Source organism: Phycodurus eques, chromosome 13, assembly GCF_024500275.1.
Source record: "Phycodurus eques isolate BA_2022a chromosome 13, UOR_Pequ_1.1, whole genome shotgun sequence".
NCBI lineage: Eukaryota > Metazoa > Chordata > Actinopteri > Syngnathiformes > Syngnathidae > Phycodurus > Phycodurus eques.
The window spans coordinates 9,384,307-9,408,191 of record NC_084537.1 but is presented as its reverse complement, the minus strand read 5'-3'; the positions used below and the strand labels follow the sequence as shown (position 1 = coordinate 9,408,191).

The 23,885-nt window shown below is 39.9% G+C and overlaps 3 protein-coding genes across 6 annotated transcripts in view; 1 reads left to right on the top strand and 2 right to left on the bottom strand.

Moving 5' to 3' along the window:
• The window catches only part of bokb (BCL2 family apoptosis regulator BOK b), a 13,653-nt gene extending 4,228 nt beyond the window's left edge, over positions 1–9,425 (top strand). For both annotated transcript variants that reach the window (XM_061694691.1, XM_061694690.1), the window contains 3 exons: positions 666–794; positions 7,232–7,395; positions 7,990–9,425. In XM_061694691.1, coding sequence (XP_061550675.1) covers positions 666–794; positions 7,232–7,395; positions 7,990–8,115 — 419 coding nt within the window. In that variant the 3' untranslated portion in view covers positions 8,116–9,425. The remainder of the gene's footprint in view (positions 1–665; positions 795–7,231; positions 7,396–7,989) is intronic.
• Positions 8,876–13,169, bottom strand: thap4 (THAP domain containing 4). 3 transcript variants are annotated; one of them, XM_061694695.1, is made up of 6 exons: positions 13,062–13,143; positions 11,985–12,637; positions 11,737–11,890; positions 11,553–11,662; positions 10,154–10,257; positions 8,876–10,059 (listed from the first exon to the last, which is right to left on the bottom strand). In XM_061694695.1, exons 3-6 carry the CDS (start codon positions 11,883–11,885, stop codon positions 9,943–9,945), a joined length of 480 nt encoding a protein of 159 aa, XP_061550679.1. In that variant the 5' UTR covers positions 11,886–11,890; positions 11,985–12,637; positions 13,062–13,143; the 3' UTR covers positions 8,876–9,942. The 3 variants fall into 3 exon arrangements, with proteins under 3 accessions (XP_061550679.1, XP_061550677.1, XP_061550678.1); XM_061694693.1 differs by lacking the exon at positions 11,985–12,637 and having other exon boundaries at positions 13,062–13,169; XM_061694694.1 differs by lacking the exon at positions 11,985–12,637 and having other exon boundaries at positions 8,878–10,059; positions 11,737–11,887; positions 13,062–13,169.
• A 2,914-nt stretch (positions 13,170–16,083) lies between these two features.
• On the bottom strand, positions 16,084–23,103 carry agxtb (alanine--glyoxylate and serine--pyruvate aminotransferase b). Its single transcript, XM_061694507.1, has 11 exons — positions 22,843–23,103; positions 20,681–20,873; positions 20,540–20,604; positions 19,089–19,189; positions 18,930–19,000; positions 18,745–18,829; positions 18,557–18,655; positions 18,336–18,405; positions 16,640–16,735; positions 16,375–16,503; positions 16,084–16,236 (listed from the first exon to the last, which is right to left on the bottom strand). Exons 1-11 carry the CDS (start codon positions 23,101–23,103, stop codon positions 16,129–16,131), a joined length of 1,278 nt encoding a protein of 425 aa, XP_061550491.1. The 3' UTR covers positions 16,084–16,128.
• Between the last annotated feature and the right edge of the window lie 782 nt (positions 23,104–23,885).

The window sequence follows — 23,885 nt, the reverse complement described above, 5'->3', positions numbered from 1 at the left end:
TTTGACTTTTTTTCTCCAATTACAATTTTATTCTTCAAAATTTTTATGTCAAAAATATAAATTTTCTTTCTTGAAAAAAAAAAATATATTCTTGAAATATGATGACGACGTGAAAAAACATTCTTCCACAATGACTTGTTTACTAAAAAAAATGAAATTTTTATCTGCTGAAAACAACCTTTTTCTTGAATACAACTTTTTCTCATTTTCAAATATACAATTATAATTTTATTCTCGTAATATTACAATTTGAATCAAGAAAATATACGACTTTACTCACCTATATTCAAATATTTTTGTATAACTTCATTCTCGTAGTTTTGACAATTTTAATCTAAAAAATATCCAACTTCACTCGGAGTTTTAAGATTTAAATCTTGAAAATATAAAATTTTATTCTTGTAAATTACAGTTTTATTCTTACAGTTGTATTATTTTTAAGTATGCAAATATGATGATATGCAACACTTTCTTGAAAAAAATATACTTTATTTTCATCATGCTACGACAAATCTTGAAATTATAATTTTTAAAAATCTCAAATATACAATTTTTATCATAAAAATTTCCAGCGTTTATATTTTATGACGCAACATGCAACATTTGAAACGTGAATGTGTGCGTGTGAGTGCGGTGATGATTTGTGCGTTGTGCGCGTTGCCTAGGTGACGAGCTGGAACGCATCCTTCCCAGCTTGTACAGGAACGTGGCCCGCCAGCTCAACATTTCCGTTGCCATGGAGACCATGGTTTCAGACGCTTTCATCGGCGTAGCCACAGAGATCTTCTCCACAGGTACAGTCGTACCACGTGAAGGTGTTGTTTAAAGGTCAGATGACAAAGATGTTATGGGGTCAGTTAAAATTCATATTTGCATTGTTTATATGTTATGTAATACATGCACGTAACTTCCAGCAAGTTTTCAACCGTAGTTTAGCTAAAAATGAGGTGTTTATGACATATATTGAGTTCTCCCCGAACACCGGGGCGTGGTTACTCTATCCACCGCAAGGGCTTCCAGAAGTGACGTTGCAATTGACAAACACAGCGCGCTACACTCTATACGCGATGGTGAGCAACGTGTTGGAATATGAGGAGGAGGAGGATTTCGACGTACAGGAGCACCCAACTGAACTTGCCATCGTCAAAGCATACATGTTTGAGCCAATCAGGAGGTCGGACGACGACGAAGCAGCCAAGTAGCAGCTGTACAACCGAAAATGAGAGTGGCCACTCGGTTGATGTGACGCTATGTCAAAACAATGTATTTTTATACAGTCATGGCTTGAAATAATGCCACCCCAGGGGTGCCAATATTTTTTAGCACGACTATACGCATTATATATTCATATATGTTTCAGTGACGTGGCATACAAGGAAATGCTCACCTCTTGTCTGCACCGCTTCGCTGGTGCATCGTGGCGGCTGCGAGATTTAGTTCTCTTGCTGCCGGTTGAGGTCCCGATGGCCGTAGGACAAATAGTTGGAACTGCATCTGGTTTCAGCCTCTGCCTCACTACACCTGTGTATCCAATGCTTTCTCAAAACACGCCGGTTCCAAGTGATCGGCACAGAGTTTGGAATGTTTGCTAGGCACCCATAGCTGACCACATTTCTTCCCCTGTCAAGTGACTTTCCACTAGCCACTGGTCACGTATTGCTTTTTCGCTTGGAAAGCCAAAAAAAACCTTGCCACTGCCTGAACCATTTGTGCAACCAAATGCCACACAACAAACCATCGTGACACAGTTAAATCATACGACAAAAAATACACAAGGACGCGAACAACAGCATGGACCAAAAGCGCACAACGCCGAATGAACGGAATGTTTGGCTCGTGTGACGTCACAGCGCCGGAAAGAGACGAAGACCGTTTTTTTCATTGAGTACTTTCTTACTCAAGTAAATATTTGGATGACTAATTTTTACTTTTACTTGCCAGATTATTCTAAAGTAACAGTACTCTTACTTGAGTACAAAATGTGTCTACTCTACCCACCTCTGGTAGCTAATAATGTCTTGAATCGATTCTAAATAGATTAACAGCTAGTAAGCAAGTCATACCGCATTGATCCAACAGTTAGAGAAGTGCGTGTTGAGAGCGCACGTTTCATGTCTTGACGTGTTGAGCCCAACCCACGTCTGACGCAGCGAATGCCTTCGGGCTTTCACCTACAAAATGCCCTTTTTCAAAAGGCCGCACCCCTCCAAGTGAAAATCCAGCTCACCTACTCTATACGGCGGTGTTGTGTTGTGTTGGGTTGTGTTGTGTTGTGTTGTACAAAACAATTTTTAACATCAATAGACAAGCCGTGCGTGGGGGTTTTCTGTTACATTTGTCATTATGATGAAATGTGGACAACATTTGTTTGATGTTGAGGCCAACCGATAAGTGTGTGATTAGATTTTTACATTAGGAGGAAAAAAAAAAAAAAAGCCACCACTATATATATATATATATATATATATATATATATATATATATATATATATATATATATATATATATATATATATATATATTAAAGTTGTAATATTACAAGGTGCATGGGAGTTCGTCCAACCAGTCTACATGTGTTTTGTCGACTTGGAGTAGGTGTTCGACCGTGCCCCTCAGGGGGGGTCCTGTACGACCGGAGTCAGAGTTTGGTCCGCAAAAAAAAGTCGTATTTTGGAGATTAAACCCATAATTTTCAGAGAATAGTCATTCATTTTCCAAGAAAAGTTGAGAAAAAAGTCATTCTTTTGAGACAAAAAGTAGTGTATTTTCGAGATGAAAAGTCGTACTATTACGAGACTAGTTGTATATTTTCCAGAAATTGTATTTCTGAAATAAAAAGTTCCCTATTCAAGATTAAAATGAATTAAGAAATATAGTATCTTCAAGAAAAATGCTGTGTATTTTTTGAATAAAAGATTGATCTATTTTCAAGATAAGTCATATTACAAGAATAGTCATACAATTTTCAAAGATAAAGTAATATATTCAGCAAAAAGTGATATTTTCAAGGTGCATTTACCAGATTAATGTTGTGATTTACAAGAATATTTTTTAGATTAAAAGTCATACATTTCCTTTAATAATACTATTTGTAATAAAAACATTTTGTACTTGATGGTGGCATTATATTTTGCCATACTGAATCATCCCATAAAAACATAATTATCCATTTTATAAAACCACACATTGTTTTACATATATTCTAACCTATTCCAGTATCCTGGCCCCTGGTGTGTTGACCATGTCTGTATGCCAGGAAAGTTTTTAAATATATCTCCGCTCCTTTTGCCTTTTTTGGGAGGTGACCGCAAGGATGTGGATTGAGAGACGGCTGGCATGGGATTCTTCCAACAAACTTACTGAACTTCTGGGAGCCTTTGAGACGTGGCTATGAATAGAAAAACAAATAGTCATACGCTTGATTTCTTCTAGGTTAGTTTCATAACATTTTGGCTCAGCTGCCACGAGTTTATGATCCACAAAAGGATGATAGTGTTCTCTAAAGTACATGGATTAGTTTCAGTGACGACAATTGTGTCTACTGTGGGTATCGACCACATGCTGTACTGTGTGAGTCAGGGCAATGTCATTTGTAGAGGTGTTTCAAGAAAAAAAAAAAAAAAAGTAAAAATATGTTAGTTCATTTGGATGGGGGGGGGGGGGGAACAAAAAAACATGGTCAATTCAAAGTTGTATTTATAACCCATTTACTTATGTAACAAAATATTAATTAATAAAAAAATATGGATTTTTACTAATTATTTAATTTATGGGACAGAAGAGTCTCTGCTAGGATGAAGGGCAAAGTTTATAAAACAGTGGTGAGGCCAGCCATGATGTACGGATTCGAGACAGTGGCACTGAAGAGACAACAGGAAGCAGAGTTGGAGGTGGCGGAAATGAAGATGTTGAGGTTCGCTCTCGGAGTGACCAGGCTGGATAGAAATTAGAAATGAGCTCATCAGAGGGACAGCCAAGGTTCGATGTTTTAGAGACAAAGTTAGAGAGAGGAGACTTCGATGGTTTGGACACGTCCAGAGGAGAAATAGTGAGTATATTGGTAGAAGGATGATGAGGATGGAGCTGCCAGGCAAGATAGCTCGAGGAAGACCAAAGAGAAGGTTGATGGATGTCGTGAGGGACGACATGATGGCAGTTGGTGTTCGAGAGGAGGATGCAGGAGATAGATAGGCTTACATGGAAAAGGATGACGCGCTGTGGCGACCCCTAAAGGGACAAGTCGAAGTGAAAAGAAGAAGAAGAATGAATAAACCAATATTAGGAAAAACAGCTAAAATTGTTATCGACTTTATTTTTCATTAATTGAATTGTCATTTATCAACCAATTAATAAAATAAAACATTCAATATATTGATTTGTTCATCTTATTCTATTGTGTTAGCGTTTCAAGTATTTTATTTACATTAAAAAAGATCAAATTATTTTAGTAGATAAATACATAGACATTAATAAATATATTTTAAATAACTGGTTTATTAACAATCATTTCAAAACATCTTTTTAAATGTACATATGTAAAATTGTCAATTTTATTCATATTTATTTCATTTCTAATTGGAATTTATTACCATTACTTATTAAGACAAAAACAAATGTATTCTGTATAGTATGGTAAATGTTGATCAGAACTACAAGTTACCCTGTTGAAAATCTAATAGTAGTGTAACTATTTCAATGGCTAATAAAGGTGAGCAACGTGTTGGAATATGAGGAGGAGGATTTCTAATAAAGTGGATTAAAACCATAGATCATTATTGTTTTTGTTCTTTACCCAAATTATAAACTGATAACAAAACAAGATGAAATGTAAATAGATCATATAAAAAGTGTTTTTGTTTCATTATATGTGTACAGCATGCGGAAAAAAACCATTTTGACCTAATGACAAATGTGCACAATTTAGACTATCGCTTCATATGACACCTCAGATAATTGAATATTCCATAAAAAAGGCCAAAGTTATAAAGATGAATCTGTTCAAAAGTCAGTGTTCTTGTATGTGTTCAAAAGTGTAACTGTGACTCTAACCTTTTCAAAAATCTAATAGATTGCACCACAAAGGTGGCGCTTCAAGGTCATATTTGGAAAATGTTTTATTGTTTGAGACTATTACAGAATGGCATATGACCAGAGAGAGCCAATCACAAGTGTTGGCTTTAGAAAGTGATATGAAAAAAAAAAAAAAAGTTTATGCAGCTATTTTTCAAATGTAACAAAAATTGTAATCATGGAATTTTCCAAAAGCCATTCTAATTTAATTAAAAATTTTCTTCCAGTATTGTAATGCATTACAATTACATACAATTTGTAATTAAATTACGCAATCTCGTTAGGTGTAATTAAATACTCCGCAATACTGTTTGTAATGTAACTGGGGATTAAATAGCGAAGCTTGCGGTCATTGTTGGCAAAATGTGCGTAAGCGAGAGAATGGGGCCAGGACGTTCCCCTTAAAGAATATTCCTCTTTTGTTTGCACCCACGTCCCTCTGTGGAGTTGCGAGTCACCCACTGTCATTTCCGCTCACGTTCCCTAATAGTGGGCCAACAATCCAGCGCTTGTTGAATTCTGCTTGACGATGATGGTAAGACCCCACATCGAATGATCCGAACGAGTAGTCGCTATGAGCGCTTGGCTGCCGAGATATCGCCAACGGCCAATCACAGCATTCCTGTTTTGCATATTCAAATTGAGACGATCGGGGATCTAATCAGGCCAGACTTTATTTACGTGTCATAAAGTCATGTTTCAAATGGCAGGCGCAAAAGAGCAACTCGAATAGCTTGAAAAAGGGCATCCTGGGCAATTTCAGCTGATCTGATTTAAAAAAAAATAAAAAAAATAATAATAATAAATAAATAAAAAACACATCAAAGATGATAACAAAATTAAAATTGATGGCATGGGCCGTTTAAGGAAAAAATGGCTAAATAAACAAAACAAATACATATGATGTATATGTTTATTTTACTAATTATAATTGTATTGATTTAGAATTACATTATAGTTTATTCACCTAATATTTAATAAAAATATATCTAAAATAGTTTATATTTAATATTTGTAGTTTATTATGTACAATACATGATTAAAAAAATATGATATGAACTACATTAAAACAAAAATAATATATATATATATATTATATATATATAATATAAATATTTATATATATTTTTTTTTAATTCACCAATTTTAAGAAAAACAATGCAACAAATATTACAGGCCTGTAAAAACGTGAGTACTGTATATTTTTAACGAGCATGCGGTTTCCTGCATTGGCCGTTCCTCGTGGCTATCTCATTTCCGCCTCGCTCGCTCGCTTTATCCCCGACAATCTCGTCTCTATTCTCGGCCGGCTTCTCTGAGCTCTGACACCGTCCACAGACACTTATCCCGTTTAAGCTCGCCTCAGGCTCAGTGCTCAGGGCCCCCGGCCCGTTTATAGATGGCCATTGTGGGTCAGCATCAGGAGATGATGATGCAAGTGTACCCTGAAGGAGGTTAATGTCATTAGTATAGTCGTCTCTCTCTGGCTGCTAACAACAACAACAACAAGCCAACTGCATCTAGAAACGACGTATAACAGGGTTGTGTTCACTTTCTGTCGTCACTATAAATATAGGAATTACCCCAGTTTTCCATACAGTGTAATGGAACGTTCAGTTTAATGGCAATCTCTTATCAGCTCCAATTTGTTGACACGTTGTCCAGTATAATTACCAGAACAAAGTCCAATGTGGCCAGTGTTTTATTAAACAGGAAACTGACATGTTGTGTTTTACCACGCGGCAACCTAGATCGCAACTGGACAGTTTATTATTACACAGCCACAGTTTAAGGAAATCCAGATGCCAAGTCTATTTAATTTGATCATAACAGTATGTTTTTAAAAGTACAATTATTATTTATATTATAGAGTGCTATTTTTCCCCGACTTTTTCCCTTTTTGGGGTTCTGTAACCGATTGATGGCATTTCCATTCATTTCAATGGGGAAAGATGATTTACGATGCAAATATTTTGAGTTACGAGCGTGGTCTCAGGACAAATTAAACTCCTAAGTCAAGGCAGGACTGTGCATTTAAAGAGCAGAGGTTGGATATTCCAAAATGCAAAATGGTCAGCAGGGTTAACGCAGTGTTGATGAATATGTTTTTGACTTGTTATTGAAAGCTAACATACAGTAATGTGTGTTGTTCGCGGTGCAGGCATAACGTGGGGCAAGGTGGTGTCCATGTACGCGGTGGCCGGCGCCCTGGCCGTGGACTGCGTCAGGCAAGGACACGCTAGCACGGTTCACATCATCGTGGACAGTCTGGGCCAGTTTGTCCGCAAGTACCTGGCTCAGTGGCTCAAGAGACGCGGAGGATGGGTGTGTAGCCATGCTTTTACTACCAAAATGTATGAGTTTATTTTACATTTCCTCAAATATCCGTCCTTTATTACACCGATGGGAGTTAGATAAGTGTTGTCTTCATGTGACAATAAATCGGACAATGGTATGCAAAGCTGAATTGCACTTGCGACTGGTTAGCACATCCGCCTCACAGTTCTGAGGACCCGGGTTCAAATCCTGCATGGCCTGTGTGGGTATTGCATGATGCAATTTGCATCATTTCTGAGAAATTAATGGGTGAGTCATGGATTTTTTAGTACTAAAACTGGCCGACAAAATTTAGACAAAAAAAATAGTTGTAAACCTAATCGTATGAAAACTGTATATGTAACCACATCTGCAAAATTCATAAGCGTCGCTAGGTTTTGACGTTTTTAAGGGGGGTTGGAGATTGATGATTGATTTTGAGGAGGCTAGAACTACAAACTGTAGCCAAAAACGCATACCACCAAATATTTTCTGGGCGGCTTGACAAGTTTTTAGGGGGACTGAAGCCCTAGCGACGCCACTGGCATAATTATAGAATAGACTACTTTTCCTAAATGTCTCTTTTCTGTTTACCTCCTGTAGGTGGAACTGACCAATTGTGTGGTGAGAAAAGACCTTTTCCCTGAACACCGCTGGCTGTCCTCCGCCCTGGATTCCCTGCGATACTACCTCACCTCCATGTACGTGTACATCATGAAGGAAGCATGACCACCGCCGGAATCTTTTATCCCACCATACGACACATACAAAAGACACTCGCGGGGACCTTTCACACTTTTTGCTCGAGCTTGCTGGGCTGAGAGCCGAGAGCTGTTGGGTGGCCATCAAAGAATGTTTCCTCAGCATCGTTCCCTTATGTCACACGGGATTGGACTTCATCCAAAGTCTAGTCACAAGACATGCAAGGTGATGGAACATTTGCATTTTCTCACACTGGTACAGGTGAGATTAGCAGTGAAAGATTTCGCTCAGGACTTTACTCATGAGAGAACTTCAATATTATGTCTCCCTGGTTTTGTCTAATTGCTTCAGTGCAAGCGTCTTGGGTCCTTTTAGATTAAAAGTGCAGATTTCACATTCACCATGAATGCTGGGATGCTTTTTTTTTTTTTTTTTTTAAAGGGCTGAAGAGGACTTCACATGCACATGTTCATGGTGTTTTCCTTTACTTTTAAATGTGTACATAGATTATTTATTTTATTTTGGAAACAATTGAAGCAATTGCAGTGTATAGCGAAACAGGTACAAGAGAATCTCTTCAGAATGATTGCGTGACATGCTTGTTTTTTTTTTCTCTTAAAATGTTCATTCATGTGCAAGATTTTTTTCTGCAATAAATGATACAATCCTGCAAATATATTTATTTTTCTATTCATTCGTCTTTATTAAAATGGGACAAATGAAAACCTTGAAAGTATTATGTCACAGGTGTCAAACTCAAGGCCCGTGGGCCTGATCCAGCCAGCTACATAATTTTTTTTGTGGCCCATCAAAGCAAATCAAGTGCGTCTATGTCATCTTTCTTACTGAATGGATTTGTTCTTTTCATTTTGGCAGAATATCTGTACCATTAGTATTTTTTTATTCACTTTTTACATATATTACAAACATTTGTTTTCACCAAATCCCTTAACATAAACTGAACCCAACTGTTTGAATTTGGGTGTCAATATCTTCTATGACTTTTGATTTCAAATTTGATTTGTTGTTAAAAATATAAGAATGAAATGCGGACACCCCTGCATTATACCTTCATGTTTCATCCATTTTCTTTTCTTTTATTGTCCTTATTCGGGAAGAGGACCTTGGAAATGTACTTGGTAGCAATTACAACTTACCCTGTTGAAAATGTAATAGTTTAATAATATTTGTTTCATGATTCTTAATTTTGAATGAATGCATCAACAGGACCCTTGGATGTTTTCTCAAAAAGCTCATTGTTTTGGAATTCACCACATATTTTGTCTTTACACAAATAAACTGATAACAAAACAAAATGAAATGTAAACAATTTTAAAAATGTGTGTTGCATTATATGTGTACAGCTTGTGGACTATACCATGTTCACTTAATGACAAATGTGCAAAATCTTTTAAATTTGTTGGCATGTTGGCATTCCCTCCCTCATCAATGGGACAAACTGAAATTCACACCCTAATCTTTATCTTCTACTCAAAAGCTGCCACCCACAGGTATCTGTTAGTTATTACAGTGGTTACATTTTTTTTTTATTTTTTGGTACAGCTGAGAACATACAGACACCTAACACATAAGACACATCAGAATAAACCCACTGTGTCCCTAAATAATATCCATGTGGAATTTATCATATAGTGTACATTCATCAGTGCTACATAAGTTTGACTGTAAACAAGTGCAAAAAAACTCTGCAGATAGCAAATCAACAGATTTCAAAGATTTCAGATTTTTATGATTTTCCTTCAAAGATGATGTAACATAACCCCTTCGAGTTAAAAATAACACCACAAACCATATGGACTTCCTGTGAATCATTTGACTTTTTTTGTTTTTGCTTCAAGACGAGCGGACGTAGGCGATGCGCAAGTGCTCCATCAGTGGCTGGCTGTCTGTTGCCATGGAAACCCTCTGCTCCAGTCTCCCGTCTGCACGGAGCTGAAACACCCGTGAAATCTGAAAGAAAAAAAGTGATTCGGATGGCTGTGTTAACAATACAAATAACAGCCAAGAGGAAACTATAAGAGAATGCAATGTATCGGTGTAGTACCTCCTTTACGTGAGGCTTCTTGGCGAAGGAGATTCTGGCGATGGCATGGCTATGCAGGTTCAGCTGCTGGCCTAGAAGCTCGCCCTCCTCAATCTCCACCAGACCTGCACCGGAACACAGACATTTTGTTGGTTTGCCAAGTGTGTGCAACTTAGTGCTTTACTACAGGTAAATATGATCGGTGACATATTAATGGGCGCCACGGTGGACGACTGGTTATCACAACTGCCTCACAGTTCTAATCCGGCCTGGCATGTGTGGAGTTTGCATGTTCTCCCCATAATAAGGGGTACAGAAAATGGATGGACATCTTAATGTTGAACACCTTAATTTTATATTTATTATGTAAACGTGTCTCACGCCATTATTGCTAATGTGTAGATAGTTCTTATGATCTTTTAACAGTTAACACCCTGTTCGGCACGTTCTGGTAGAGGAATTCACCATAACGTCATTCTTTCAGGCGAAGTAAATTAATGGTTTATTTTTTAAAAAGGCGGCACGGCGACCCGACTGGTTAGAGCGTCTGCCTCACAGTTCTGAGGACTGGGGTTCAATCCCCGGCCCCACCTGTGTGGAGTTTGCATGTTCTCCCCGTGCCTGCGTGGGTTTTCTCTGGGCACTCCGGTTTCCTCCCACATCCCAAAAACATGCATGGTAGGTTAATTGATAACTCTAAATTGCCCGTAGGTGTGAATGTGAGTGCAAATGGTTGTTTGCTTGTATGTGCCCTGTGATTGGCTGGCAACCAGTTCAGGGTGTACCCCGCATCTTGCCCGATGATAGCTGGGATAGGCTCCAGCACGCCCGTGACCCTAGTGAGGAGAAGCGGCTAAGAAAATGGATGGATTGATAAAAAAAAATTAAAAAAATAAATACAACATAAATCAACAATAGATGTGACAGCTAAATAAGGTACACAAAAAACCAGTAACGACATTTAACGTAACAATAAGGACATTCATTATTGCAAAAACTAAATAAATAAATGAAATAATAATTAAAAAAAGAAAACAGAAAATCCAGATTTTTTTTCCCTGTCACTAGGTGACCCTAATATGCTATTGTACTTTATCCTCTGCAAAAAAAACAAAACCTGCAGTTTAGTTGTGGCAGTAGTATTCTGCGTTTCATAATGATATCTACAAGTAGTATGTCCATATGTATTATACTCCCCCCAGTGGGGGAGGCACGCACACCAAAAGGAGTGGGACTGGTTAATTACATAATTTCAATGGGGAAATATTATTGGCGATATGTGGGTTTTGATGTACGAGAGCAGTTGCAGGACAAATTGAAGGCACCACTGAACTATGATTATGACGATATTAGTATGTGCATTTATTTTTCTGATGCTTGATGCAACATTGGCGATACAACATCAAAAGCCATCAAATACCCGAGTTCTGCGCCACAACAAAAGCCACTTTGTTGGTTTCCGGCTGCATCCGGATGAAGCCGCACTCCCGGTGCAGCGGCTTCTTGGAGTCTGCGTGGAAAGCGTTGAACCTAAAAAGCACCAAAACAAGAGAAATGAGTCAGTAAGTGGTTCCACTTCATAACTGCAGAAGTGGAAAACCGACGTGAAGTTAACGACAGGCTGCCCGACATGGCTGAACTGAAGCGTCTCCAAGTAACGGAAAGGTTTGATGGTAGGAAAGCAGCCCTCCCCTGGTTCGTCAGACTGCCAGGTACCCAAAAGCCAGTCTAGAGGCAGGATGGCGGGGTTCATCTCTGCTAAATACAAACAATGCAACATATGGTTAAATACAGGTTCCGGGGAATAAATTGTCACAATTAATATTCACTCGTAGAGTACTGTGAAGCTTACTTGCCAAGTAATTGATTTTATTGATTAATTCAAGTTTATTTGTCAGGTGTCAGGATGATTCTTTTTTTGTTTTTTTCATTTTGCACATACTGCTGTGCAATGAATGTGTATTCACATACAAACTGCACAGTCATTTATTTTCGGGAACAAAGTAAGAGCATCCATCCATCCATTTTCTGAGCCGCTTCTCCTCACTAGGGTCGCGGGCGTGCCGGAGCCCATCCCAGCTGTCGTCGGGCAGGAGGCGGGGTACACCCGGAACTGGTTGCCAGCATTACAGGAATAAAGTCACAAGTATGACTTAAATCTCTTAGTGTATTTTCGTTTTCACAATGGGGACCTTAATACTCCTTTGCAATTGCAAACCTTGAGGTTTCCAATTATTTCTTGCCTATGAGTGGCATCAAATATTGGCTAAAGAAATAAGGAAACTGTGGCTACTGTCATTTTGATGTTTTTAAATATACTTAATAGAGCACGAAAACTAATGTAATTATGGCTATTTTATAGTTTAATCAACAGGTTATTTTTCTCCAGCAGCTAAAATTTAAATGAAAAATAAATAAATAAAAATAAGCAGAGCGCTGCAGCGAATGAATGCAATGCGCCTCATAATCCAGCAGGTGGCGGCTCCCCATCACGTGAAATCAATTCTGTCGTGGAGAAGAAGAAGAATGGTGAAGAGGTTGCGCTGACCTGACAAACGAGGTTACTCTTGTGCTAATTTTAACGTGTAAATCACAATTCTCAACCTCAAACGAACGCGAATGACGCCGAACACATTTTAAAGGAGCTCCTAATGAGTTCAGAAGTGTGACACCAACTTAAATGGTGTCAGGGGGACGCTACTTGAAACGTTTTCTCAAGTGCCAATACGAGCGAGTTCTCGTTTGCGTTGAACATTCTAAAAAAATTAATTAAAACACATTTCACCCGTTTTATACTTTTTAGATGGCACATAAAATATATAGGTCATAAATCAGGAAATACTCCATTGTCAACTTGTGACCGTTCTACAAGATTGAGTTGAATTCTATTGCATTAATTAAATTTTTAACGAAGAGTTAGACGTCATACCTGAGTGATGGACAGGACAAGTCATTATTTGAGGTAGGAAAGATTTAAATAAACCCAGAGACCGAGTAACAACAATTTTAACTCCGACTGAGCATTTGACGTCACACGAGCCAGATACACCAGGGCATTCTGGGAAATGTAGTTTGGACTATTGCATTTAGAACTGCGATGCATTTTTATCCATCCATCCATTTTCTGTACCGCTAATCCTCACTAGGGTCGTAGTTCCCTTTATTTTATGCATTGATTTTAAAAAAACACAAACAAAAAAACAGTCAGTGGCCGACTGGTTAGAGCATCAGCCTCACAGTTCTGAGGACCTGGGTTCAATCCCCAGCCCCACCTGTGTGGAGTTTGCATGTTCTCCCCGTGCCTGCGTGGGTTTTCTCCAGGCACTCCAGTTTTGCTCTGACCAACCAATCAGAAAATGGCGACTTCATTAGGAGCCAGTTAGCTGGGCATGTGAGGACGAATTTGAAATCTGATTGGTTAAAGACACAGTCCCATTGCTCGTATAGTTTATGTTACATGGGCAACCTTAATGATTGTTAAGGTCCTGGGCAGATTAGGCAATACATAGAGGCTGAAATCTGCATAGACAAAAAATCTTACATACGCATACTGGAAGCAGTGCAGCCAAGTAAAAACTAAGAGAATCGACTGTTGGGAGGGACTGTTAGGGACAGTGCCCAGGGACTGGCAGACCAAGGTGGTGGTCCCCCTTTTTAAGAAGGGGGACCGGAAGGGTGTGTTCCAACTATAGGAGGATCACACTCCTCAGCCTCCCTGGTAATGTCTATTCAGCGGCTCTGGAGAGGAGGGTCCGTCTGTAAGTCGAACCTCAGATTCAGGAGGAGCATTGTGGTTTTCGTCCTGGCTGCGCAACAGTGGACCTGCTCTACAATCTCGGCAGGATCCTCAAGGATGCATGGGAGTTCGCCCAACCAGGCTACATGTGCTTTGTGGACTTGGAGAAGGCATTCGACCGTGTCCATCAGGGGTCCTGTGCGAGGTGCTCCCTGAGTATGGAGTACGAGAACCCTTGATAAGGGCTGTTTGGTCCCTGTACGAGTGGTGCCATAGTCTGGGCAGCATTTCCATCAGTAAGACGGATTTGTTTCTATTGAAGGTTGGACTCTGCGAAGGCTGCTCTTTGTCATCGATTCTGTTCATTACCTTTATAGACAGAACTCTAAATGAGTCTGGCATGCATTACAATTGATAACCAATTACAAGCGACCAACCCCCCAAGCTGAGAACAATAAAAGACTAGCCGACGACTTGAACACCTTCTACTGCAGATTTGAAAAGGACACTTTCGGCCCCATCAAAGACGGTGACGAGTCTGCGTATCGACAGGAAGTGGAGGCTGGAGCTGTGGTGTGGCCGACACAACCTGGAGCTGAACACGCTCAAGACTGTAGAGATGATCGTGGACTTCAGAAAACATCCTTCGCCACAGCTGCCCCTCACGCTGTCCAACTGCCCTCTTTCAACAGTCGAGACCTTCAAGTTCCTGGGAATTACAGTCCCTCGGGACCTGAAGTGGGAGATCAACATCAACTCCATCCTCAAAAAGGCCCAGCAGAGGATGTAGTTCCTGCAGCTTCTGAGGAAGCATGGCCTGCCACAGGAGCTGTTGAGGCAGTTCTACACAGCAGTCATCGAATCAGTCCTGTGTGCTTCCATCACAGTCTGGTTTGGTGCTGCTCCAAAAAAGGACAAACTCCAACTGCAACGGACAATCAAAACTGCTGAAAAGATTGTTGGTATCCTCCTACCCACCCTTGAGGACTTGGACACTGCCAGAACTAAGACAAGAGCATGCAAAATCCTCCTGGACCCTCCATATCCTGGTCACCACCTCTTCCAGCTCCTTCCCTCAAGTAGACGCTACCGAACAATGCAAACTAAAACAAGCAGACATTCCAACAGCTTCTTCCCCCTTGCTATTAACGTCTTAAACAGTTAATTTACAATTCCATTTCAGCATGCTGACCATTTCTTGTCTTGAGTTTGTTGTCACATTTCTGTCGGGCCAATTATACATTACTCATGCACTCACTGTAGTAGTCTCGCCACGCTGCACTATTTGCGTATCTGTTGTTGACCAATACTGGCCACTCATGTGGCTGAGCAGCATCTGCAACATTTGCACAATCGACTGAGTAGCATCTGTAACATTTGCACAATCGACATTGTCCCAGATTATCGCACTACTAGTCACTTTAAACTGTATGCATATCTTGACGTCTCGGCGCCCTTTGCACAATGGTCATTGCACCAGACTATTGTTCTATTAGTCATTTCAAACTGCTCTAAGTGTTAGAGGACTGGAGACAAATTCCTTGTGTGTTTTTGACATATTTGGCTAATAAAGATGATTCTGATTCTAATTCTAAATCTGATTTCTAGGCGCAGCCGGTGTGTTGAGGGGGTCGCGTTTTTTGCCTTTTGCAGATGATGAGGTTCGGATGGCTTCATCAAACCATGATCATCTATCTACTTTCCTACCCTCACCTATGGTCACAGGCTGCGGGTCATGATCAAAAGAACAAGATCGCAATACAAGCGGCCGAAATGAGTTTCCTCCGCAGGGGGTCCGGGCTCTCCCTTCGAGATAGGGTGAGAATCGCGGTCGTCTGGGATGGGCTCAGAGTGCAGTCCATCTGGTTAGGATGCCCCCTGGACGCCACCTTGGTGTGGTGTAGTGTGTTAGGGACCCCAGGTTTAGGCCCAAAAAAATTTGTTGGACTCAATATGAAAATTATGAACCTTTTGCCCCTGTTTTTTCAATAATATATTGCTTTTCACTACACAATCATCCCACAGATTGATTAATCAGTCCACATTTATTGACAGGTATCAGTGCATTTCAAATAGACCATGTGGTGTCTATTTGTCATTAATTTCAAAAATACTACTCAAAATAGAAAATAAACCCAAGTCTATATTTTTGCAACCCATTTGCAATCAAAAGAACAGATTATGCATTATCATCGGCAGTCCCTGCTTCTTTTCCTTTGTCCTTGGTCGGTCATCAAGGTCTCTGAGACTGTTCTCCTTTTTAAGCCTTGCTTTTTTTACATTTTTTCAGCGCATCCGCCAAGCCGTGTAGCGCCATGTCAGCATTACTCTTCTCACAGTTGTAGCCCATCAGTCCGATCCTCATCACCTAATGGAAAGAAAATAGCATACCTGAGATTATGGTCTTGAAGATCAATAGTGGAGCAGGTTCATTCAGAAAGCAGGTACAAAATGCACAGCCCAACACTGCTTTAAACCCATTCAAATGTTTCCAGCAGATGCTCACCATGCCAATGGAAGGCCCAAGGCCTCCAGTCATCTCCATCTGGTGATTCTTCATGATGTACACCAGCAACTCCCTCCAATCGTAGCCTTCAGGGATGGCAATGGTGGTAACGGAGGGAAGTCTCAAATCCTGCAGACAATTTCACAATATCAACATTGAGAAAAGAGGTAAGTACTAAAAAAATTCGACCAAAAAAAACCTACATCGTATATTGTCTTTTTTCTCTTATTCCATGTGTGTTCTTTACTTATTTCGTCTGCCTCACCTTATCAGAAATGAAGAGTTTGAGACCCAAATCTTCAAGTCCTCTGTACAGGTAGGCTGCCACCTCTTTGTGTTTCCTCCAAGACTCCTCCAGACCCTAGAGTGTGACTCAGTGAGTATTTCAACCTTTTTTTTTTGCATTTACTTTGGCTTCAGGTACTAGTGATGGCAAAGAGGAAACAATTAAGAAATTATACCCAAACAACTGGAAATTGAACCTAATATCACGTAAAGACACAATCTGTAGCAGGATGCTGGTCAACCTTAGATTAGTTCATATTTAAAAAAAAATCCTATAGGATATAATAGAAATTGAGTTTATTTGTTCACCATCATAACAACTCTATTTACTGTAGGCCCATCTTGCAGTCCAAATTCGATCCTTGTGAAACCAGGTTTCTGGTATTAAATTCCGGTTGAAAACTGGGGTTTAAAATTTGAGTTTCTAGCCACGGTATAGGGTTCAAGGTAGAATTAGGGTTTCAAGATAGCGTGGGTTTCAAATTGGGGATTGAAGTCAAGGTTGGGGTTTCGTACTAGGGTTTGGTTTTAAAATTCAGATTTTAATACAGGGTTACGTTTTCTTGTTAGATTTAGGGTTTCAAATTAGGGTGTAAAGTCAGGGTTAGGGTTTCAAAGTTTATAAGATTCGGATATCAAATTACAATTTCAAACTAGGGTTAGTGTTTAAAATTAATGTTTTCAGCCTGATTTAGGTTTCAAACTAGGATCATGAGTTTCATGAGGATCATTTGTTCCTACAGTGTAACCAGGTCTTGACATTAACCATTTTGCTCACCAGCCATTGTGGCTCGTGGTTTCCCATAGTACTAGCCACTCAGAATTTTTACTAGCCACAGTTTTGGTTTCCAATCATCAACGAGGGATACTGACAGGATACTGACAGAAATGTTTCCCGATTGAAATATTTTCAATGAAAATTATTCTTTTCTGTCTCCTTTTTCTTCGTGTCATCAGGGTTCCTGCTGTTTGTTTTCTTTCGACGTCAGCAAAAGGTTTCACAAATGGATCAATGACCAAACACTGAAGGCATTGCTCATGGGAGTTGCAGTGTCATAGTCTCACATTGCAATTGGTTTGTTATACAGATGTTGTTTTGAGAAAACTTCAACTAAATATATATATATATAATTCAAACAGCCTAAATGGCTAGTGGGAATGGTGGTGTTACCCATCACTTCTGAAAATCACCCGCATTTAGTGGGTTTGCAGGTGTTGATGTGAAGCCTTGGGTGTAACCCAAATTTGCCTGGCTTAGGTTTTGGAAATTTTGGGACAGTCCACCGCAAACTTTTTCAGTTGTGTTTGTTTTTAAAGGGTTACTCCATTCAGTTTCATCTTTAGCAGATGAAATGCATTCTCTATAGGGTTTAAGTTTGGAGATGGAGTTGACCCAACAGTTCACTGCAGTCTCTTTCGGTTGTTGTTTTGTTTTGGGGGTACTCCTTTCAATCTGCTCTTTAGCAGGTACAGAGGGGACCTCAGGTTATGATGGAATTCTGTTCCTACGGTGGCGACATAACTCCACATAAGACTGAATAAATCAGAATCGTCCTTAACCGGGGAGCTCCTGTATTTCCTATGGCAATCCTTTTGAAATATGAAGAAATCACAAGACCAGAGTCCGGTGACACATTGTGTTGGGCTACTAGTAGTAATAGTTTTTTTATTTGTACCCTTTCAGCCAGAATAGCCAGACTCTCTCTCAAGGCAAAGAAACCCGATACTGGGCCAGTGTGGTGGTACCTTTAAAAAAAAAAAATCATACAAAAACCATGAATACATTTGTAGCCTAATGTTCAGTTCTATTTGAAATTTATTTTCAGCAATCATAGTGCATCTGCAGTAGTGTGGTAAATCAATTAATGGATTGATAGTAATACATTGGTGAACTTACATTCTGGCTGGTTTGCCATCACAGCCCCAGTAGTTGGACAAGTGTGTCATGTCAAAGAGGTACGAGACTGGTTTTGTTTTTCTGTTAAACATTTTGTGGCTGTGCAGGGTTGAAAACAGAGACAATAGTGGGTACACTTTAATACCAAGGCCTACAATATTTGGCGTATTTGGGAAGTCGTTCCTTACCATGCTCTGTCATTAAAAGAGATAGGAGCCGTGCCAGGCGGTGCGTTCAATGCCTTCTGAGAACCCGAGTACAGGATGTCAATGTCTATTAGTGTAACAATTAGAAAGATTATTTTTCAGGATGCACTACTCATAACAAGGTATATAAGATGTTGCACAATACTTCTTTTTTGTAATTGTCTTACTTTGCTGATCCATAAAAATGGGCGCAGCCCCAAGTGATGCAACAGTGTCCACCAGGAAGAGGCAGCCGTGTCTAAAAAGACAACACAGATAATGAGAAATAACAAGTGGAGTTGCCCGAATGCATTTGCGCAATGAGACAGGTGCACTAGGGGGCGCACTTTCTGCAGATGTCACCAATGCCGTCGATTGGGTGGCACAAACCCGCAGATGACTCTCCGTGTGTTAGGAAGAAAAGCACCGGCTTGTGTTTCTTTATAGCCTGCAAACATTTGGAGAATGTTGGTTTATTTCTTGTTTTATTTTTTTTAATTATATATATATATATATATATCATTGACAATTCTAAATTGCCTGTAGGTGTGAATGTGAGTGCGAATGGTTGGTTGTTTGTATGTGCCCTGCGATTGGCTGGCGACCAGTTCAGGGTGTACCCCGCGTCCTGCCCGATAATAGCTGGGATAGGCTCCAGCACGCCTGAGACCATAGCGAGGAGAAGCGGCTCAGAAAATGGATGGATTGATGGATGGATATATATTTCCAAATCTGAGACCATGGTCCTCAGTCGGAAAAGGGTGGCGTGCCCTCTCCATGTTGGGGATGAGATCCTGCTCCAAGTGGAGGTGTTCAAGTATCTTGGGCTCTTCTTCACGAGTGAGGGAAGAATGGAACGGGAGATCGACAGGCGGATCGATCCAGCGTCTGCAGTGATGCAGACTTTGTATCGGTCCGTTGTGGTAAGGAGCTAAGCCGAAAGGGGAAGCTCTCAAGTTACCGGTCGATCTACGTTCCTACCCTCACCTATGGCCACGTGCTGTGGGTCGTGACCGAAAGAACAAGATCCCGGATACAAGCGGCCGAAATGAGTTTCCTCCGCAGGGTGTCCGGGCTCTCCCTTAGAGATAGGGTGAGAAGCTCAGTCATCCGGGAGGATCTCAGAGTAGAGCCGCGTCTCCTTCACATCGAGAAGAGCCAGATGAGGTGCCTGGGGCATCTGATTTGGATGCCTCCCAGACGCCTCCCTGGTGAGGTGTTCCGGGCACGTCCCACCGGGAGGAGACCCCGGGGACGACCCAGGACCCGCTGGAGAGACTATGTCTCTCGGCTGGCCTGGGAACGCCTCGGGATCCCCCCGGAAGAGCTGGATGAAGTGGCTGGGGATGGATGGATGGAGATATATATATATGTATACACTGTGTTGCCTTGAGATACGAGTGACCCGATTTATGAGATTTTGGGATACGAGCTGTTGTTTCGCCTATTTTTTGCCTTAAATTGTGAGCAGAAATTTAAGAGATAAGTGCTGTATGGCGGCAGTAACTTCAAGGATTCAAGGAAATGAATTGTCATACCAACTCACGTCACAACAAGCAGCCATTTGGCAGATAGTGACCATTTTTTCAAAAGAGAGGCTTCAGGCTCTTTGATGCCACTCCCAGTTGAAGTTTACTGTCAAACTAAACGTCAAACAAAGCCAATTACACTTTGCGTATTTAAAACAACTGCATTGCTTTGCCTTACAACAGTCCGTTTATCTTAATGCAAATTAAAATTGTATCTCAAGGCAGCACTGTACTGGTCAAAATGTTTATTTCACTCTGCTTCTTCTTACCTGTTCAATCTCCTTGTTGCTAAAATAATTCCCTGGTGTTTTCTCAAGTCTATGTACATTAGCACCTATGAATTAAAAACACAATTCAGTGACTCGGCCGAATGTCAAGTGCCATTTCTTACAGTGAATCTTTTAACGTACCCATTCTCTCTGCAATTTCTGCAACACGCTCCCCCCAGATGCCATTGTTGGCGATGAGGACGCTCTCCCCGGGCTCCACCGTGTTAAATACTGCACACTCCATTGCTGCGTGCCCCGAGCCGCTCATGGATATTGTCATGTTGTTCTCTGTCTGAAAGGCGTACTGAATCCCCTTCTTTATGTCGTTCATGATCTAACATAAAAACAAAGTACACATTAAAACACCAATTTAAGACATTTACACTCTCACATAAACACACACAAACCACTCCCTGTTTTCAATTAATATTAATATTGACAACACTTATTAAAAATAAAAACATAGGATGGGAATTAGCAAAGAGGATGCACAGCATGTCTTAGCATCGTCCCAAATGGGTTCTGTTAGCAACAGATTAAGGAATTGTGATGACTTTTATTGTTTTGTTGCATGTATTAAACCAGTAATTCTCAAAATGTTGTATGCAGGCTTTCTCTAGTGGTATGCAAAAGAATCATTGAAAAAAATACAAATAAAATTTCAATTTAAAACATGAAATACTATCAAGTATATATGAGAATGAAGTATTTATTTATTGGGTTAGAGTAGCATATTTGTTTTTACTTTTCAAGTACAATAATTTTTTTTAAGTACAGTTCAGTTGTATTTAAATTTTAAGCACAATACATTTACATTTGATTTTCCATCCATCCATTTTCCGTACCACTTCTCCTCAATAGGGTCGCGATCGTTCTGGAGCCTATCCCAGCGATCATCGGGCGAGAGGCGGGGTGCACCCTGAACTGGTCGCCAGCCAATCGCAAGGCACATATAAACAAACAACCATTCGCACCGACATTCGCACCCATGGGCAATTAAAAGTCTTCAATTAACCTACTGTGTATAATTTTGGGATGTGGGAGGAAACCGGAGTACCCAGAGAAAACCCACGCAGGCACGGTAAGAACATGTAAACTCCACACAGGCGGGACTTAATTTGAACCCCGGTCCTCAGAACTGTGAGGCAGATGTGCTAACCAGTCGGTCACCGTGCCACCCGCATTTAATCTTTAAATGTTTAAAATGTTATTAAACTTCAGTGTTAAAAACATTTAATTTAATCACTTAAGCATTTATTTCAAAATGTTCCTATATTTCAGAATCAGAATCATCTTTATTTGCCCAAAAAAACCACACAAGGAATTTGTCTCCGAAAGTTGGAGCCTCTCTAGTACGACAACAGACGGTCGATTGACAGAATACTTTTGAGACATAAAGACATTGAGAAAAACAGTCATTGACGAATAAAGGGTTGCTAGTTATCTGGTAATGCCGGTACAATCTTTATTTATTTATTTTTGACAATTGTGCAAAAAAATGCAGAGTCCTCTAGCACTTAGAGCAGTTCGAATGACTAATCTCGCAATAGTCCGGTGCAATGGCCGTTGTGCAAAGGGCGCCGAGACTTCAAGGAGTGTATGCAGTTTAAAGTGACTTGTCGCGTGATAATCTGGGACAATGTTGATTGTGCAAATGTTGCAGATACTCCTCAATCAGTGTGCAAATGAGACAGATGCTACTCTGGCATGAGTGGCCAGTATTGGTCAACAGATATGCAAATTACAGTGGCTTACAAATATAAATTTACTTTTCTTATATCTTTATAACGTTCTTTTTTTTATATATAGTTTTCCAGTTTTGTATATTCTAGTACAGTTTTATTTAACTTTTAAGTACAATAAATTAGCATTTAATCTGTAACTGCTTGTTTAAAAATATTATTGAACTTTCGTGTGCAATTTATTTTTAATTGAATCACTCAAGTCTTTTTTTGAATGTTCTAATATTTAAGCGCAGTGTTAATGTTCAAACTGCATAATGTTACAGTGGCTTAAAATATATTATATAACCTATTTCTATTTTTTGATGAACACTTAGGTCTACTACTGTATACTTTTGGTATTTTAATCTTGTTCGCTATGATTGTAGTACTTGGAGAGCGAAATATTTGTTTTCAGCTACAAAAATTTAGAGAATGCCTGCATTCAACTCCACAGAATCAATACATGTAAGTATGCAAGAAGGGATTAGAGTGACACAGATCTTAATGACAGTCAGTCAAGTATGATTAAAATGATACTACCATCATTTTTAAATAAAAAGCCTCAAACAAGTGCATTACCTCATACATTTCTGGATGCAGGTGACCAATTATCGGCTTGGCCCCCGCAGCCAGGACACGCGGGGGGACGTTGGAGGGTCCCGGTCCAAACAAGTAGCGTAGAGGCGCCTCCAGTGGCCGCAGCATGCACGCCGGCGGGGGGATGGTGACGGACGACATGGAGCGGTGGTCCATGCGCTGCGTGAGGGGGCCGTCGAGGGCCGCGGCCGCCTGCTGGGCCAGGAGCCCGCTCCTCCGGCTGAACAAAGTCCGCTGCATCATGACTGGGTGTCCTGGGAAGCCTGCACCGCCTTCGACCACCAGGGTAAGACTGAAGCTGAGCTCTGAGCCCCACACATGTTTTCGACTAAAGGTTTTGAAAGACAAGAGGTCTTTGACCTATTGGGCATGGGGCGGTGTGCGTCATTGGATGACAGTGGAGGGCATTTAAACTGGATATTGACATGTATTTGTGGCTTTTTGATAGACTACTATTGTCAACATATTAGGCCACCATTAGTTTGTTTTGCTCTGTTAACTTAACATCTTGTATAACACATCATTATGAAAATAATAAGTCAATTTGGAGTTTTATGTTACTGTAGCTGTAACCTATAAACATCAATGTAAAGAAAAAAAGATCAAAATATTTTCTTAGTGACTCTATAGTGTACCAGTTTCAGTTATTGAGCTGAACTATTGAAATAAATTAAGTCCTAAGTATTAAGACCTTTTATTAAAATGTAAACTGAAAAAAAACAAAAAAACAGAAATAGTGACTCCATGATATACACTCATTGAATTGAACTACTGACATAGATTAAGTTCTAATTCGTTGAGATAAACCTGTTTACACATCATAATTCATGGGTCTCTCTAATAAAATATAACCAGGAAAACCTATGAACAAAACAAACATCCTTTGCTCTATTTAGTGTACCCTTATACACTTGAGCAATATCAGAAACCTCACTTCAATCTAATTAAATTGCTAACAAAACAAAGTGAAACCTGTATAATATATCTATTTACAGTGTATATAATAATACTGCTAAAAATTTAAT

Coding starts and splice junctions, on each gene's coding strand:
- thap4 (XM_061694693.1), bottom strand. CDS start 13,086: ATGACTTGTCCTGTCCATCACTCAG. Junction 11,891..13,061: donor TTGTCCTGTCCATCACTCAG/GTATGACGTCTA, acceptor GTTTGTATTTAG/CAGAGATGAACCCCGCCATC. Junction 10,060..10,153: donor AGAAGCCTCACGTAAAGGAG/GTACTACACCGA, acceptor TTTTTCTTTCAG/ATTTCACGGGTGTTTCAGCT.
- agxtb (XM_061694507.1), bottom strand. CDS start 23,103: ATGATGCAGCGGACTTTGTTCAGCCGGAGGAGCGGGCTCCTGGCCCAG. Junction 18,656..18,744: donor TCTTTTAATGACAGAGCATG/GTAAGGAACGAC, acceptor AACCCTGCACAG/CCACAAAATGTTTAACAGAA. Junction 18,406..18,556: donor GATGGCAAACCAGCCAGAAT/GTAAGTTCACCA, acceptor TTTTTTTTAAAG/GTACCACCACACTGGCCCAG.